The sequence below is a fragment of the Oncorhynchus gorbuscha genome, linkage group LG17 (genome assembly GCF_021184085.1).
Source record: "Oncorhynchus gorbuscha isolate QuinsamMale2020 ecotype Even-year linkage group LG17, OgorEven_v1.0, whole genome shotgun sequence".
Lineage (NCBI taxonomy): Eukaryota > Metazoa > Chordata > Actinopteri > Salmoniformes > Salmonidae > Oncorhynchus > Oncorhynchus gorbuscha.
The window spans coordinates 1,465,149-1,482,143 of NC_060189.1; the positions used below are offsets into that span (position 1 = coordinate 1,465,149).

The following is a 16,995-nucleotide window of genomic DNA, read 5'->3' on the forward strand; positions in this document are numbered from 1 at the left end:
CCTAATAAGACCAGCAGGGGGAAACGAACAGAAGGAAAAGCAAAATGACAAGATGATATAAGACAAAACATGACAGTACCCCCCACTCACCGAGCGCCTCCTGGCGCTCTCGAGGAGGAACACTGGCGGCAACGGAGGAAATCATAGATCAAACGGTCCAGCACGTCCCGAGAAAGAACCCAACTCCTCTCCTCAGGACCGTAACGAAAAACGATAAAAAGGGAAACTAGGGTACTACTCTAAAAAAAAAATGAGAACTAGGGACAGACTGAGACACAGCAAGGGCAGGAACAAGAACAGGAGAGATGCGATGGCAGGGAACAGACTGAGACCCAGCAAGACCAGGAGCAGAAGCAGAAAAAAATTACCAGACTTCTTCTGCACGCAGTCTGAACACGCAGCCACGAAACGGCGCGTGTCACGCTCCTGAGTCGGCCACCAAAAGCGCTGGCGAATAGACGCAAGAGTGCCTCGAACACCGGGATGACCAGCTAACTTGGCAGAGTGAGCCCACTGAAGAACAGCCAGACGAGTGGAAACAGGAACGAAAAGGAGGTTACTAGGACAAGCGCGCGGCGACGCAGTGTGCGTGAGTGCTTGCTTAACCTGTCTTTCAATTCCCCAGACTGTCAACCCGACAACACGCCCATAAGGAAGAATCCCCTCGAGATCAGTAGAAGCCACAGAAGAACTAAACAGACGGGATAAGGCATCAGGCTTGGTGTTCTTGCTACCCGGACGGTAAGAAATCACAAACTCGAAACGAGCGAAAAACAACGCCCAACGAGCTTGACGGGCATTAAGTCGTTTGGCAGAACGGATGTACTCAAGGTTCTTATGGTCTGTCCAAACGACAAAAGGAACGGTCGCCCCCTCCAACCACTGTCGCCATTCGCCTAGGGCTAAGCGGATGGCGAGCAGTTCACGGTTACCCACATCATAGTTGCGCTCAGATGGCGACAGGCGATGAGAAAAATAAGCGCAAGGATGAACCTTATCGTCAGACTGGAAGCGCTGGGATAGAATGGCTCCCACGCCTACCTCTGAAGCGTCAACCTCGACAATGAATTGTCTAGTGACGTCAGGAGTAACGAGGATAGGAGCGGACGTAAAACGTTCTTTTAGAAGATCAAAAGCTCCCTGGGCGGAACCGGACCACTTAAAACACGTCTTGACAGAAGTAAGAGCTGTGAGAGGGGCAGCAACTTGACCGAAATTACGAATGAAACGCCGATAGAAATTAGCGAAACCTAAAAAGCGCTGCAACTCGACACGTGACCTTGGAACGGGCCAATCACTGACAGCTTGGACCTTAGCGGAATCCATCTGAATGCCTTCAGCGGAAATAACGGAACCGAGAAAAGTAACGGAGGAGACATGAAAAGAGCACTTCTCAGCCTTTACGTAGAGACAATTCTCTAAAAGGCGCTGTAGAACACGTCGAACGTGCTGAACATGAATCTCGAGTGACGGAGAAAAAATCAGGATATCGTCAAGATAGACAAAAACAAAAATGTTCAGCATGTCTCTCAGAACATCATTAACTAATGCCTGAAAAACAGCTGGCGCATTGGCGAGACCGAACGGCAGAACCCGGTACTCAAAATGCCCTAACGGAGTGTTAAACGCCGTTTTCCACTCGTCCCCCTCTCTGATGCGCACGAGATGGTAAGCGTTACGAAGGTCCAACTTAGTAAAGCACCTGGCTCCCTGCAGAATCTCGAAGGCTGATGACATAAGGGGAAGCGGATAACGATTCTTAACCGTTATGTCATTCAGCCCTCGATAATCCACGCAGGGGCGCAGAGTACCGTCCTTCTTCTTAACAAAAAGAACCCCGCCCCGGCCGGAGAAGAAGAAGGCACTATGGTACCGGCGTCAAGAGACACAGACAAATAATCCTCGAGAGCCTTACGTTCGGGAGCCGACAGAGAGTATAGTCTACCTCGAGGAGGAGTGGTCCCCGGAAGGAGATCAATACTACAATCATACGACCGGTGAGGAGGAAGGGAGTTGGCTCGGGATCGACTGAAGACCGTGCGCAGATCATGATATTCCTCCGGCACTCCTGTCAAATCGCCAGGTTCCTCCTGGGAAGTAGGGACAGAAGAAACGGGAGGGATGGCAGACATTAAACACTTCACATGACAAGAAACGTTCCAGGATAGGATAGAATTACTAGACCAATTAATAGAAGGATTATGACATACTAGCCAGGGATGACCCAAAACAACAGGTGTAAACGGTGAACGGAAAATCAAAAAAGAAATAGTCTCACTGTGGTTACCAGATACTGTGAGGGTTAAAGGTAGTGTCTCAAATCTGATACTGGGAAGATGACTACCATCTAAGGCAAACATGGGCGTAGGCTTGTCTAACGGTCTGAAAGGAATGTTATGTTTCCGAACCCATGCTTCGTCCATGAAACAACCCTCAGCCCCAGAGTCAATCAAGGCACTGCATGTAGCACCCGAACCGGTCCAGCGTAGATGGACCGACATAGTAGTACAAGATCTAGATGAAGAGACCAGAGTAGTAGCGCTCACCAGTAGCCCTCCGCTTACTGATGGGCTCTGGCCTCTTACTGGACATGAATTAACAAAATGTCCAGCAACTCCGCAATAGAGGCACAGGCGGTTGGTGATCCTCCGTTCCCTCTCCTTAGTCGAGATGCGAATCCCTCCCAGCTGCATGGGCTCAGTCTCAAAGCCAGAGGAGGGAGATGGTTGCGATGCGGAGCAGGGAAACACCGTTGATGCGAGCTCTCTTCCACGAGCCCGGTGACGAAGATCTACCCGTCGTTCTATGCGGATGGCGAGAGCAATCAAAGAGTCCACATCTGAAGGAACCTCCCGGGAGAGAATCTCATCCTTAACCACTGCGTGGAGTCCCTCCAGAAAACGAGCGAGCAGCGCCGGCTCGTTCCACTCACTAGAGGCAGCAAGAGTGCGAAACTCAATAGAATAATCCGTTATGGACCGTTCACCTTGGCATAAGGAAGCCAGGGCCCTAGAAGCCTCCCTACCAAAAACTGAACGGTCAAAAACCCGAATCATCTCCTCTTTAAAGTTCTGGAACTTGTTAGAGCAATCAGCCCTTGCCTCCCAGATAGCTGTGCCCCATTCTCGAGCCCGGCCAGTAAGGAGTGAAATGACGTAAGCAACCCGAGCTCTCTCTCTAGAGTATGTGTTGGGTTGGAGAGAGAACACAATCTCACACTGCGTGAGAAAGGAGCGGCACTCAGTGGGCTGCCCGGAGTAGCAAGGTGGGTTATTAACCCTAGGTTCTGGAGGCTCGGCAGGCCAGGAAGTAACAGGTGGCACGAGACGTAGACTCTGGAACTGTCCAGAGAGGTCGGAAACCTGAGCGGCCAGGTTCTCCACGGCATGGCGAGCAGCAGACAATTCCTGCTCGTGTCTGCCGAGCATGGCTCCTTGGATCTCGACGGCAGTGTAACGAGCGTCTGAAGTCGCTGGGTCCATTACTTGGTCGGTTCCTTCTGTCATGCAGGTGAAAGAGGACCCAAAAGCGACTTAACAGAAACAGAGTTTATTTAAGTCCAAACAGGGAATAACAGAAATCCTCTAGTCTGTAGAGGGGAAATAACTGGAGAAGCGGCCACAGACTGCAGGTCGCTTCGGGTAGGCGCAGGCCGTAGTCGACAGAGACACCTGCTCACACGCAGCATCTGATGAAGGCAAAAAACACGACAGGACAGGGCGATACACAATCACAGCAAAAACACGACAGGACAGGGCGAAACGCAATCACAGCATGGTGAATACAAAACAAGGAACCGACGGGACAGGAACGGAACACAAAGGAATAAATAGGGACTCTAATCAGGGGAAAGGATCGGGAACAGGTGTGGGAAGACTAAATGATGATTAGGGGAATAGGAACAGCTGGGAGCAGGAACGGAACGATAGAGAGAGGAGAGAGAGGGAGGGGGAGAGAGAGGGATAGAAAAAGGGAACGAACCTAATAAGACCAGCAGGGGGAAACGAACAGAAGGAAAAGCAAAATGACAAGATGATATAAGACAAAACATGACAGAACCCTGCTGTAGTAAGAGCAGGTGGGCTGCTAGATAGGGAACCCTGCTGTAGTAAGAGCAGGTGGGCTGCTAGATAGGGAACCCTGCTGTAGTAAGAGCAGGTGGGCTGCTAGATAGGGAACCCTGCTGTAATAAGAGCAGGTGGGCTGCCAGATGGGAAACCCTGCTGTAATAAGAGCAGGTGGGCTGCTAGATAGGGAACCCTGCTGTAATAAGAGCAGGTGGTCTGCTAGATAGGGAACCCTGCTGTATTAAGAGCAGGTGGGCTGCCAGATAGGGAACCCTGCTGTAATAAGAGCAGGTGGGCTGCCAGATAGGGAACCCTGCTGTAATAAGAGCAGGTGGGCTGCCAGATAGGGAACCCTGCTGTATTAAGAGCAGGTGGGCTGCCAGATTGGGAATCCTGCTGTATTAAGAGCAGGTGGGCTGCCAGATAGGGAACCCTGCTGTAATAAGAGCAGGTGGGCTGTATCTATCATTCCCCCTAGGTCTAGTATATATCTAGTATCTATCTAGTATCTATCTAGTATCTATCATTCCCCCTAGGTCTAGTATCTATCTAGTATCTATCTTTCCCCCTAGGTCTAGTATCTATCCAGTATCTATCTAGTATCTAACTAGTATCTATCTAGTATCTATCTTTCCCCCTAGGTCTAGTATCTATCCAGTATCTATCTAGTATCTATCTAGTATCTATCTAGTATCTATCATTCCCCCTAGGTCTAGTATCTATCTTTCTGTGACTGTTTATTTTTATATCATAATCATCTAACCCATACTCTATCTACCTAACCCATACTCTATCCATCTAACCCATACTCTATCCATCTAACCCATACTCTATCCATCTAACCCATACTCTATCCATCTAACCCATACTCTATCCATCTAACCCATACTCTATCTATCTAACCCATACTCTATCTACCTAACCCATACTCTATCTACCTAACCCATACTCTATCTATCTAACCCATACTCTATCCATCTAACCCATGCTCTATCTATCTAACCCATGCTCTATCTATCTAACCCATACTCTATCTACCTAACCCATACTCTATCTACCTAACCCATACTCTATCTACCTAACCCATACTCTATCTACCTAACCCATACTCTATCTATCTAACCCATACTCTATCCATCTAACCCATGCTCTATCTATCTAACCCATACTCTATCTACCTAACCCCTACTCTATTCATCTAACCCATACTCTATCTATCTAACCCATACTCTATCCATCTAACCCATACTCTATCCATCTAACCCATACTCTATCCATCTAACCCATACTCTATCTATCTAACCCATACTCACATTTACATTTACATTTAAGTCATTTAGCAGACGCTCTTATCCAGAGCGACTTACAAATTGGTGCATTCACCTTATGACATCCAGTGGGACAGTCACTTAACAATAGTGCATCTAAAACTTAGGGGGGGGTGAGAGGGATTACTTATCCTATCCTAGGTATTCCTTAAAGAGGTGGGGTTTCAGGTGTCTCCGGAAGGTGGTGATTGACTCCGCTGTCCTGGCGTCGTGAGGGAGTTTGTTCCACCATTGGGGGGCCAGGGCAGCGAACAGTTTTGACTGGCTGTACTTCCTCAGTGGTAGGGAGGCGAGCAGGCCAGAGGTGGATGAACGCAGTGCCCTTGTTTGGGTGTAGGGCCTGATCAGAGCCTGGAGGTACTGAGGTGCCGTTCCCCTCACAGCTCCGTAGGCAAGCACCATGGTCTTGTAGCGGATGCGAGCTTCAACTGGAAGCCAGTGGAGAGAACGGAGGAGCGGGGTGACGTGAGAGAACTTGGGAAGGTTGAACACCAGACGGGCTGCGGCGTTCTGGATGAGTTGAAGGGGTTTAATGGCACAGGCAGGGAGCCCAGCCAACAGCGAGTTGCAGTAATCCAGACGGGAGATGACAAGTGCCTGGATTAGGACCTGCGCCGCTTCCTGTGTGAGGCAGGGTCGTACTCTGCGGATGTTGTAGAGCATGAACCTACAGGAACGGGCCACCGCCTTGATGTTGGTTGAGAACGACAGGGTGTTGTCCAGGATCACGCCAAGGTTCTTGGCGCTCTGGGAGGAGGACACAATGGAGTTGTCAACCGTGATGGCGAGATCATGGAACGGGCAGTCCTTCCCCGGGAGGAAGAGCAGCTCCGTCTTGCCGAGGTTCAGCTTGAGGTGGTGATCCGTCATCCACACTGATATGTCTGCCAGACATGCAGAGATGCGATTCGCCACCTGGTCATCAGAAGGGGGAAAGGAGAAGATTAATTGTGTGTCGTCTGCATAGCAATGATAAGAGAGACCATGTGAGGTTATGACAGAGCCAAGTGACTTGGTGTATAGCGAGAATAGGAGAGGGCCAAGAACAGAGCCCTGGGGGACACCAGTGGTGAGAGCGCGTGGTGAGGAGACAGATTCTCGCCACGCCACCTGGTAGGAGCGACCTGTCAGGTAGGACGCAATCCAAGCGTGGGCCGCGCCGGAGATGCCCAACTCGGAGAGGGTGGAGAGGAGGATCTGATGGTTCACAGTATCGAAGGCAGCCGATAGATCTAGAAGGATGAGAGCAGAGGAGAGAGAGTTAGCTTTAGCAGTGCGGAGCGCCTCCGTGATACAGAGGAGAGCAGTCTCAGTTGAATGACTAGTCTTGAGACCTGACTGATTTGGATCAAGAAGGTCATTCAGAGAGAGATAGCGGGAGAGCTGGCCAAGGACGGCACGTTCAAGAGTTTTGGAGAGAAAAGAAAGAAGGGATACTGGTCTGTAATTGTTGACATCGGAGGGATCGAGTGTAGGTTTTTTCAGAAGGGGTGCAACTCTCGCTCTCTTGAAGACGGAAGGGACGTAGCCAGCGGTCAGGGATGAGTTGATGAGCGAGGTGAGGTAAGGGAGAAGGTCTCCGGAAATGGTCTGGAGAAGAGAGGAGGGGATAGGGTCAAGCGGGCAGGTTGTTGGGCGGCCGGCCGTCACAAGACGCGAGATTTCATCTGGAGAGAGAGGGGAGAAAGAGGTCAGAGCACAGGGTAGGGCAGTGTGAGCAGAACCAGCGGTGTCGTTTGACTTAGCAAACGAGGATCGGATGTCGTCGACATTCTTTTCAAAATGGTTGACGAAGTCATCTGCAGAGAGGGAGGAGGGGGGGGAGGGGGCGGAGGATTCAGGAGGGAGGAGAAGGTGGCAAAGAGCTTCCTAGGGTTAGAGGCAGATGCTTGGAATTTAGCGTGGTAGAAAGTGGCTTTAGCAGCAGAGACAGAGGAGGAAAATGTAGAGAGGTGGGAGTGAAAGGATGCCAGGTCCGCAGGGAGGCGAGTTTTCCTCCATTTCCGCTCGGCTGCCCGGAGCCCTGTTCTGTGAGCTCGCAATGAGTCATCGAGCCACGGAGCGGGAGGGGAGGACCGAGCCGGCCTGGAGGATAGGGGACATAGAGAGTCAAGGGATGCAGAGAGGGAGGAGAGGAGGGTTGAGGAGGCAGAATCAGGAGATAGGTGGGAGAAGGTTTGAGCGGAGGGAAGAGATGATAGGATGGAAGAGGAGAGAGTAGCGGGGGAGAGAGAGCGAAGGTTGGGACGGCGCGATACCATCCGAGTAGGGGCAGTGTGGGAGGTGTTGGATGAGAGCGAGAGGGAAAAGGATACAAGGCAGTGGTCGGAGACTTGGAGGGGAGTTGCAATGAGGTTAGTGGAAGAACAGCATCTAGTAAAGATGAGGTCGAGCGTATTGCCTGCCTTGTGAGTAGGGGGGGAAGGTGAGAGGGTGAGGTCAAAAGAGGAGAGGAGTGGAAAGAAGGAGGCAGAGAGGAAAGAGTCAAAGGTAGACGTGGGGAGGATAGAGTATCTATCTAACCCATACTCTATCTATCTAACCCATACTCTATCCATCTAACCCATACTCTATCCATCTAACCCATACTCTATCCATCTAACCCATACTCTATCTATCTAAGCCATACTCTATCCATCTAACCCATACTCTATCTATCTAACCCATACTCTATCTATCTAACCCATACTCTATCTATCTAACCCATACTCTATCCATCTAACCCATACTCTATCCATCTAACCCATACTCTATCTATCTAAGCCATACTCTATCTATCTAACCCATACTCTATCTATCTGACCCATACTCTATCTATCTGACCCATACTCTATCCATCTAACCCATACTCTATCTATCTAACCCATACTCTATCTATCTAACCCATACTCGATCTATCTGACCCATACTCTATCTATCTAACCCATACTCTATATATCTAACCCATACTCTTTCTATCTAACCCATACTCTATCTATCTGACCCATATCCTTGTCTCTCGTCTTCTCTCTGCCCCCCTTCACCCTCCAGCGTCTGGGCTGTGACAACATGCTGGAGTCCCCCCAGCAGGAGGACCCCTGTCTGCAGTGTGGGGGCAACGGACAGTCCTGCTACCCAGTTAGGAGTACCTTCAATATTAACAACCTGCCCAAAGGTAAGGTACAGATTAGGGTTGCAAAATTCTGCTAACTTTCTCAAAATTCCTAGGTTTTTACAGAAATCCCGGTTAGAAAATTCCTAGAATCATAATGGAATAAGAAGCAAATTCGGGAATCCTCCTACCAGGATTTCTGGAAAACCTGTGAATGTTTTGAAAGTTTACTGGAATTTTTCAACCTTAGTACAGATTGTCCCTTTCACCTCACATTTCCATTTATGGTAGTGCTTCCCCATGGGGCAGTTGTGGGCTCTACAATGTTCATGCTGTGGTAATGGCAGACCAATAGAATGCCTCCACAGGGCTCCGGCGTCTTCTAGCGATAGTTTGTCACAAAGTTTTAGTGTCAACAACGGTAGTAACTCTGGTTGTCCAGTGATGTGTTCTGTCCTCCCCTGGTGGTGTCAGGTGTCCCTTCTCTCCCAGGGTATAACCAGGTGTCCCTTCTCTCCCAGGGTATAACCAGGTGTCCCTTCTCTCCCAGGGTATAACTAGGTGTCCCTTCTCTCCCAGGGTATAACCAGGTGTCCCTTCTCTCCCAGGGTATAACCAGGTGTCCCTTCTCTCCCAGGGTATAACCAGGTGTCCCTTCTCTCCCAGGGTATAACCAGGTGTCCCTTCTCTCCCAGGGTATAACCAGGTGTCCCTTCTCTCCCAGGGTATAACCAGGTGTCCCTTCTCTCCCAGGGTATAACCAGGTGTCCCTTCACTCCCAGGGTATAACCAGGTGTCCCTTCTCTCCCAGGGTATAACCAGGTGTCCCTTCTCTCCCAGGGTATAACCAGGTGTCCCTTCTCTCCCAGGGTATAACCAGGTGTCCCTTCTCTCCCAGGGTATAACCAGGTGTCCCTTCTCTCCCAGGGTATAACCAGGTGTCCCTTCTCTCCCAGGGTATAACCAGGTGTCCCTTCTCTCCCAGGGTATAAACAGGTGTCCCTTCTCTCCCAGGGTATAACCAGGTGTCCCTTCTCGCCCAGGGTATAACCAGGTGTCCCTTCTCTCCCAGGGTATAACCAGGTGTTCTATCTCTCCTGTTCTCCTCCCTCCCAGGCTATAACCAGCTGTTCTATCGCTCCTGTTCTCCTCCCTCCCAGGCTATAACCAGCTGTTCTATCTCTCCTGTTCTCCTCCTTCCCAGACTATAACCAGCTGTTCTATCTCTCCTGTTCTCCTCCCTCCCAGGCTATAACCAGCTGTTCTATCTCTCCTGTTCTCCTCCCTCCCAGGTTATAACCAGCTGTTCTATCTGTCCTGTTCGCCTCCCTCCCAGGCTATAACCAGCTGTTCTATCTCTCCTGTTCTCCTCCCTCCCAGGTTATAACCAGCTGTTCTATCTCTCCTGTTCTCCTCCCTCCCAGACTATAACCAGCTGTTCTATCTCTCCTGTTCTCCTCCCTCCCAGACTATAACCAGCTGTTCTATCTCTCCTGTTCTTCTCCCTCCCAGGCTATAACCAGATGTTTATCATCCCTGTGGGAGCCACCTCCATCCGCATCGGAGAGACTGTTGCCACTCGTAACTACCTGGGTGAGGACTTCATTCCTTGGACAACTGGATGGTTAATGGTTAATGGTTAGGCTAGACAGACAATATAGCTATCAACTGTCCTGTAGATTAAATGTCATTAAGATCAGTGAGGCGGCATTTAAGATCAAGAGTTCAATCTTATCATGACAACATGAGTATGTAGAGGAGAACTCTATTTAATGACTGTGACTGTAACCAAGGCTACTGTGTCTGTAACCAAGGCTACTGTGTCCGAGGAGAACTCTATTTAATGACTGTGACTGTAACCAAGGCTACTGTGTCTGTAACCAAGGCTACTGTGTCCGAGGAGAACTCTATTTAATGACTGTGACTGTAACCAAGGCTACTGTGTCTGTAACCAAGGCTACTGTGTACGAGGAGAACTCTATTTAATGACTGTGACTGTAACCAAGGCTATTGTGTACGAGGAGAACTGTATTTAATGACTGCGACTGTAACCAAGGCTACTGTGTACGAGGAGAACTCTATTTAATGACTGCGACTGTAACCAAGGCTACTGTGTACGAGGAAAACGCTATTTAATGACTGTGACTGTAACCAAGGCTACTGTGTACGAGGAGAACTCTATTTAATGACTGTGACTGTAACCAAGGCTACTGTGTCTGTAACCAAGGCTACTGTGTACGAGGAGAACTCTATTTAATGACTGTGACTGTAACCAAGGCTACTGTGTACGAGGAGAACTCTATTTAATGACTGTGACTGTAACCAAGGCTACTGTGTACGAGGAGAACTCTATTTAATGACTGTGACTGTAACCAAGGCTACTGTGTACGAGGAGAACTCTATTTAATGACTGTGACTGTAACCAAGGCTACTGTGTCTGTAACCAAGGCTACTGTGTCCGAGGAGAACTCCATTTAATGACTGTGACTGTAACCAAGGCTACTGTGTACGAGGAGAACTCTATTTAATGACTGTGACTGTAACCAAGGCTACTGTGTCTGTAACCAAGGCTACTGTGTCCGAGGAGAACTCTATTTCATGACTGTGACTGTAACCAAGGCTACTGTGTCTGTAACCAAGGCTACTGTGTCTACCACCAGCCGTTAAGAACCTGCGTGGTGAGTACTACCTGAACGGCCACTGGGTGATTGAGTTCTCCAGGGCCACTCCAGTAGCAGGCACCATGCTATACTACCAGAGAGGGGCTGAGGGAGAGATGACTCCTGAGACCATCATCGGCCGCGGACCCACCACCGAGCCGCTGGTTATAGAGGTCAGAGACAGACACCTGGTCCAGCGTCCAAAACGACACCCTATTCCCTATTTAGCGCGCACTATGTACAGAATAGGGTGCCCGATTTAAGATTCAGATTCAAAACTTTATTGTCCCATTCTTGTGGAATGGGAAATGTGTCTTTGGGTTTTACATGCATGTTGCTCACACATAGCAACTAGACAGACACGCACGCACACACACACACACGGCGCAACTGTAGGCCTACATGATAAATCAATAGAGATGAACACATCAGCTGTTATCGACCTGAAACATTTGGGTTTATGTTTCTTAAGTACATTTACATTTTGCTAAAATATTGAAAAATAAACGTTATCTGGTACTACACTCTTAGAAGAAAAGGTTCTGTTCTCATAGGAGAATCCATTGGAGAACCATTTACATTTACATTTAAGTCATTTAGCAGACGCTCTTATCCAGAGCGACTTACAAATTGGTGCATTCACCTTATGACATCCAGTGGAACAGTCACTTTACAATAGTGCATCTAAATCTCAAAGGGGGGGGGGGGGGGGAGAGAAGGATTACTTATCCTATCCTACCACGATTAACCCAGTGGGATTCTCTCCTCCTACCACGATTAACCAGGTGGGATTCTCTCCTCCTACCACGATTAACCCAGTGGGATTCTCTCCTCCTACCACGATTAACCCAGTGGGATTCTCTCCTCCTACCACGATTAACCCAGTGGGATTCTCTCCTCCTACCACATTTACATTTACATTTACATTTAAGTCATTTAGCAGACGCTCTTATCCAGAGCGACTTACAAATTGGTGCATTCACCTAGAACCCTTTGGAGAACCCTTTGGAGAACCCTTTGGAGAACCCTTTGAGAACCCTTTGGAGAACCCTTTAGAGAACCCTTTGAAGAACCCTTTAGAGAACCCTTTGGAGAACCCTTTGAAGGACCCTTTGAAGAATCCTTTAGAGAAGCCTTTAGAGAACCCTTTGGAGAACCCTTTTAAGAACCCTTTGGAGAACCCTTTGGAGAACCCTTTTTGGTTCCAGGTAGAACCCTTCCCACAGAGGATTCTACATGGAACTCAAAAGGGTTTTCCTATGGAGAAAGTTGAAGAAACCTTTACGAACCCTTTTTTACAAGTGTGTATAATCCTTGGTAGTAAAGGGTGAACTTCTACTTCACACATACCATTGTTGAAACAGACTCCCAGATATGTAGTCTGTTTGTGCTGTCTTGCTAACAATGACCAAGAAAGCTCCAACAGATTTGGGAACTGACTCCCAACTGCACTATATATACAAAAGTATGTGGACACCCCTTCAAATGAGTGTATTCGGCTAATTGAGTCACACCCGTTGCTGACACACAGCCATACAATCTCCATGGACAAACATTGGCAGTAGAATGGCCTTACTGAAGACTTCAGTGACTTTCAACGTGGCACCGTCATAGGATCGTTACACGTCAGTTTGTCAAATTTCTAGCCCTGCTAGAGCTGCCCCGGTCAACTATAAGTGGTGTTATTGTGAAGTGGGAACATCTAGGAGCAACAACGGCTCAGCCGCGAAGTTGTAGGCCACACAAGCTCACAGAACGGAACCACCGAGGTCTGAAGATGGTAGCGCGTAAAAACCGCATGTCCTCGGTTGCAACCCTCACTATCGAGTTCTAAACTGCCTCTGGGAGCAACTTCAGCACAATAACTGTTCGTTGAGAGTTTCGTGAAATGGGTTTCCATGAAGCAGTGGAATCGTGTTCTCTGGAGTGATGAATCACGCTTCACCATCTGACAGTCCGACGGATGAATCTGGGTTTGGCGGATGCCAGGAAAATGCTACCTGCTCCAATGCATAGTGCCAACTGTAAAGTTTGGCGGAGGAGGAATAATGGTCTGGGGCTGTTTTTTCATGGTTCAGGCCCCTTAGTTCTAGTGAAGGGAAATCTTAACGCTAAAGCATACCATGACATTCTAGACGATTCTGGCAACAAAGGGGAAGGCCCTTTCCTGTTTCAGCATGACAATGGCCCCTGTGCACAAAGTGAGATCCATACAGAAATGGTTTGTCAAAATCGGTGTGGAAGAACTTGACTGGCCTCCACAGAGCCCTGACGTCAACCCCGTCGAACACCTTTGGGATGAATTTGAACGCTGACTGCGAGCCAGGCCTAATAGCTCAACATCAGCGCCTGACCTCACTAATGCTCTTGTTGCTGAATGGAAGCAAGTCCCCGCAGCAATGTTCCAACATCTAGTGGAAAACCTTCCCAGAAGAGTGGAGGCTGTTGTAGCAGCAATGTTCCAACATCTAGTGGAAAGCCTTCCCAAAAGAGTGGAGGCTGTTATAGCAGCAATGTGCCAACATCTAGTGGAAAGCCTTCCCAGAAGAGTGGAGGCTGTTATAGCAGCAATGTTCCAACATCTAGTGGAAAGTCTTCCCAGAAGAGTGGAGGCTGTTATAGCAGCAATGTTCCTACATCTAGTGGAAAGCCTTCCCAGAAGAGTGGAGGCTGTTATAGCAGCAATGTTCCAACATCTAGTGGAAAGCCTTCCCAGAAGAGTGGAGGCAGTAAAAAGGGGGGGGGGCAACTCCATATTAATGCCCGTGATTATGGAAAGAGATGTATGATGAGCAGGTGTCCACATACTTATGGTCATGTAGTTTATTTTCAGATGCCGACCCTATTTGCAAACTCAGTGCCAGTAACGCTAATCTTTCATCAAATATACCAGTGTTGATACAGGTCCCCAGATGATCGAACCTTTCCTTCTGCCCCCCCCCAGTTGATCAGCCAGGAACATAACCAGGGAGTAGAGTATGAGTACTACCTCCCTAACGGTCACTCCAGAGAGGGTCACTACTGGAGCTTCGGCTCCTGGTCTGCCTGCAGCAGAGAGTGTGGCTCAGGTACGTGTCCCTCCTTGTTCTAGTCTGTCACTGGGGTCTTTATGTTTTTTTACGTCATGTTCTTCCTCGCTTTGACTTGTCCATACTCATCCCATGTTCTGGTTCTTGTTCTTCTTCTTGTTCTTCTTGCTCTTGTTCTTCTTGTTCTTCTTGTTCTTGTTCTTCTTCTTGTTGTTGTTCTTGTTCTTGTTGTTCTTGTTCTTCTTGTTCTTCTTGTTCTTGTTGTTCTTGTTCTTCTTCTTCTTGTTGTTCTTGTTCTTGTTGTTCTTGTTCTTCTTGTTCTTCTTGTTCTTGTTGTTCTTGTTCTTCTTCTTCTTGTTCTTGTTCTTCTTGTTCTTGCTCTTCTTGTTCTTGTTCTTCTTCTTCTTGTTCTTGTTCTTCTTGTTCTTCTTCTTGTTCTTCTTGTTCTTCTTGTTCTTCTTGTTCTTCTTGTTCTTGTTGTTCTTGTTCTTGTTCTTCTTCTTCTTCTTCTTCTTGTTCTTCTTGTTCTTGTTCTTGTTCTTCTTGTTCTTCTTGTTCTTCTTGTTCTTGTTCTTCTTGTTCTTGTTCTTGTTCTTGTTCTTCTTCTTCTTGCTCTTCTTGTTCTTGCTCTTCTTGTTCTTGTTCTTCTTCTTCTTCTTCTTCTTCTTGTTCTTCTTGTTCTTGTTCTTCTTGTTCTTCTTGTTCTTCTTGTTCTTGTTCTTCTTGTTCTTGTTCTTGTTCTTGTTCTTCTTCTTCTTGTTCTTGTTCTTGTTATTCTTGTTCTTGTTGTTCTTGTTCTTCTTGTTCTTGTTCTTCTTGTTCTTGTTCTTGTTCTTGTTCTTCTTCATGTTCTTCTTGTTCTTCTTGTTCTTGTTGTTCTTGTTCCACTCAACAATAGTTAATGCTGTTTGTTTTTGACCAAAGTATCCTTGGACACAGTTAACCTTTTTCCATCCCTGCTGGACTGATTCCTTATCCCGTTCCCTCCACCAGGGTACCAGTCTCGTCTGGTGTTCTGTGCCATCGATAACGAGGCCTACCCAGACTACCTGTGCTCCGCCTTGCCACGCCCCCTCACCAACCGCACCTGCAACACTCAGCAATGTCCTCAGACTCAGAGGTGAGTCAGCCACTTCCTACAAGGCTCTACATTTCACAATAACTCCTTTTGGGAAATGAACAAGACGCTGTTCAAGGAAGTGATGTGAGTTTACAGTCATGCACGTCAAAGTAAGTCTGATAACAACGTTGATTGTATTTTCTTAGACAGAAGTCAGTCAGTCGCCTTTTGCGTCCTAGCTCAGAGATGAATGCCCTGATTTCCACGTCCAGTATGGTGGAATGTGCTGTACTTTGAGACAGACCCCAGTTACTGTGTGCTAAACAGACTGAACCTATCGAGGCCGCTGTGATGAAGAAGACTGTGTAAGTAGGGGTAGAGAAGCTGACATGGTGTAGCACAGTGATACCTTATTATGACTGATTGTGTTAAGGCTGATTCACGAAGCGTCTCAGAGTCAGTGTTGCATTTTAGATCATAATGAATAAGATTATAAGGACAGATCCTAGATCAGAATGAATGAAAGATTATAAGGACAGATCCTAGATCAGAATGAATGAAATATTATAAGGACAGATCCTAGATCAGAATGAATGAAAGATTATAAGGACAGATCCTAGATCAGAATGAATGAAAGATAATATGGACAGATCCTAGATCAGAATGAATGAGATGATATGGACAGATCCTAGATCAGAATGAATGAAAGATTATAAGGACAGATCCTAGATCAGCTCTTCTACTTTGAGACGCTTAATGGATATGGGCCCAGATCTTTCACAAAGTTCACACTCCTACCTGACTCCATCCTCCTACCTGACTCCATCCTCCTACCTGACTCCCTCCTCCCACCTGACTCCCCCTCCTACCTGACTCCATCCTCCTACCTGACTCCTCCTCCTACCTGACTCCCTCCTCCTACCTGACTCCCTCCTCCAACCTGACTCCCCCTCCTACCTGATTCCACACTTCTACCTGACTCCTCCTCCTACCTGACTCCTCCTCCTACCTGACTCCTCCTCCTACCTGACTCCTCCCCCTACCTGACTCCATCCTCATATTTTTTATGTTGAGAATGGATGTAGCCTTTCATTAGGAGAACAGTCCAGTTTAATGTCTTGGTAACCTGTGTTCAGTAGGTTTGAGTGTCCATACAGGAGCTGTCTGGCTGGGCCATAGAGATAGAAAGGGGGCCCATCCTTGTATCTGTGCCACAATGGCTTCAGTGACAGCATGGGCAGCGCCGAGCCCTCTTTCTCACTCTATGGTCTGGCTCCTCTCTCTGGTCTCCTCTCTCTCTCTGGTCTCCTCTCTCTGATCTCCTCTCTCTAGTCTCCTCCTCTCTCTCTGGACTTCTCTCTCTCTGGTCTCCCCTCTCTCTGGTCTTTTCTCTCTGGTCTCCTCTCTATGGTATCCTTACTCCTCTCTCTCTGTTCTCCTCTTTCTCTGGTTTCCTCTCCTCTCTGGTCTCCTCTCTCTGGTCTCCTCTTGTCTGGTCTCCTCTAGCTTCTATCTGGTCTCCTCTCTCAGGTCTCCTCTCCTTTCTCTGGTCTCCTCTCTCTCTGGTCTCCTCTCTCCTCTCTCCTCTCTCCTCTCTCTTTCTCTGGTCTCCTCTCTCCTCTCTCCTCTCTCTTTCTCTGGTCTCCTCTCTCTTTCTCTGGTCTCCTCTCTCCTCTCTCTCTCTCTGGTCTCACTGTTGTGGGTAATGTTGTTGTTGTCCCTGTTGATAAAGGATGGCATACCTGTATCAGCCACATGTG

At 48.1% G+C, this 16,995-nt stretch overlaps 1 protein-coding gene across 2 annotated transcripts in view; it reads left to right on the plus strand.

Annotated features, from left to right (window-relative positions):
* The window catches only part of LOC124002203 (papilin-like), a 131,200-nt gene that overhangs the window by 49,213 nt on the left and 64,992 nt on the right, over nucleotides 1-16,995 (plus strand). For both annotated transcript variants that reach the window (XM_046309547.1, XM_046309548.1), the window contains exons 7-11: nucleotides 8,426-8,549; nucleotides 9,999-10,079; nucleotides 11,147-11,319; nucleotides 14,091-14,214; nucleotides 15,169-15,295. In XM_046309547.1, coding sequence (XP_046165503.1) covers nucleotides 8,426-8,549; nucleotides 9,999-10,079; nucleotides 11,147-11,319; nucleotides 14,091-14,214; nucleotides 15,169-15,295 — 629 coding nt within the window. The remainder of the gene's footprint in view (nucleotides 1-8,425; nucleotides 8,550-9,998; nucleotides 10,080-11,146; nucleotides 11,320-14,090; nucleotides 14,215-15,168; nucleotides 15,296-16,995) is intronic.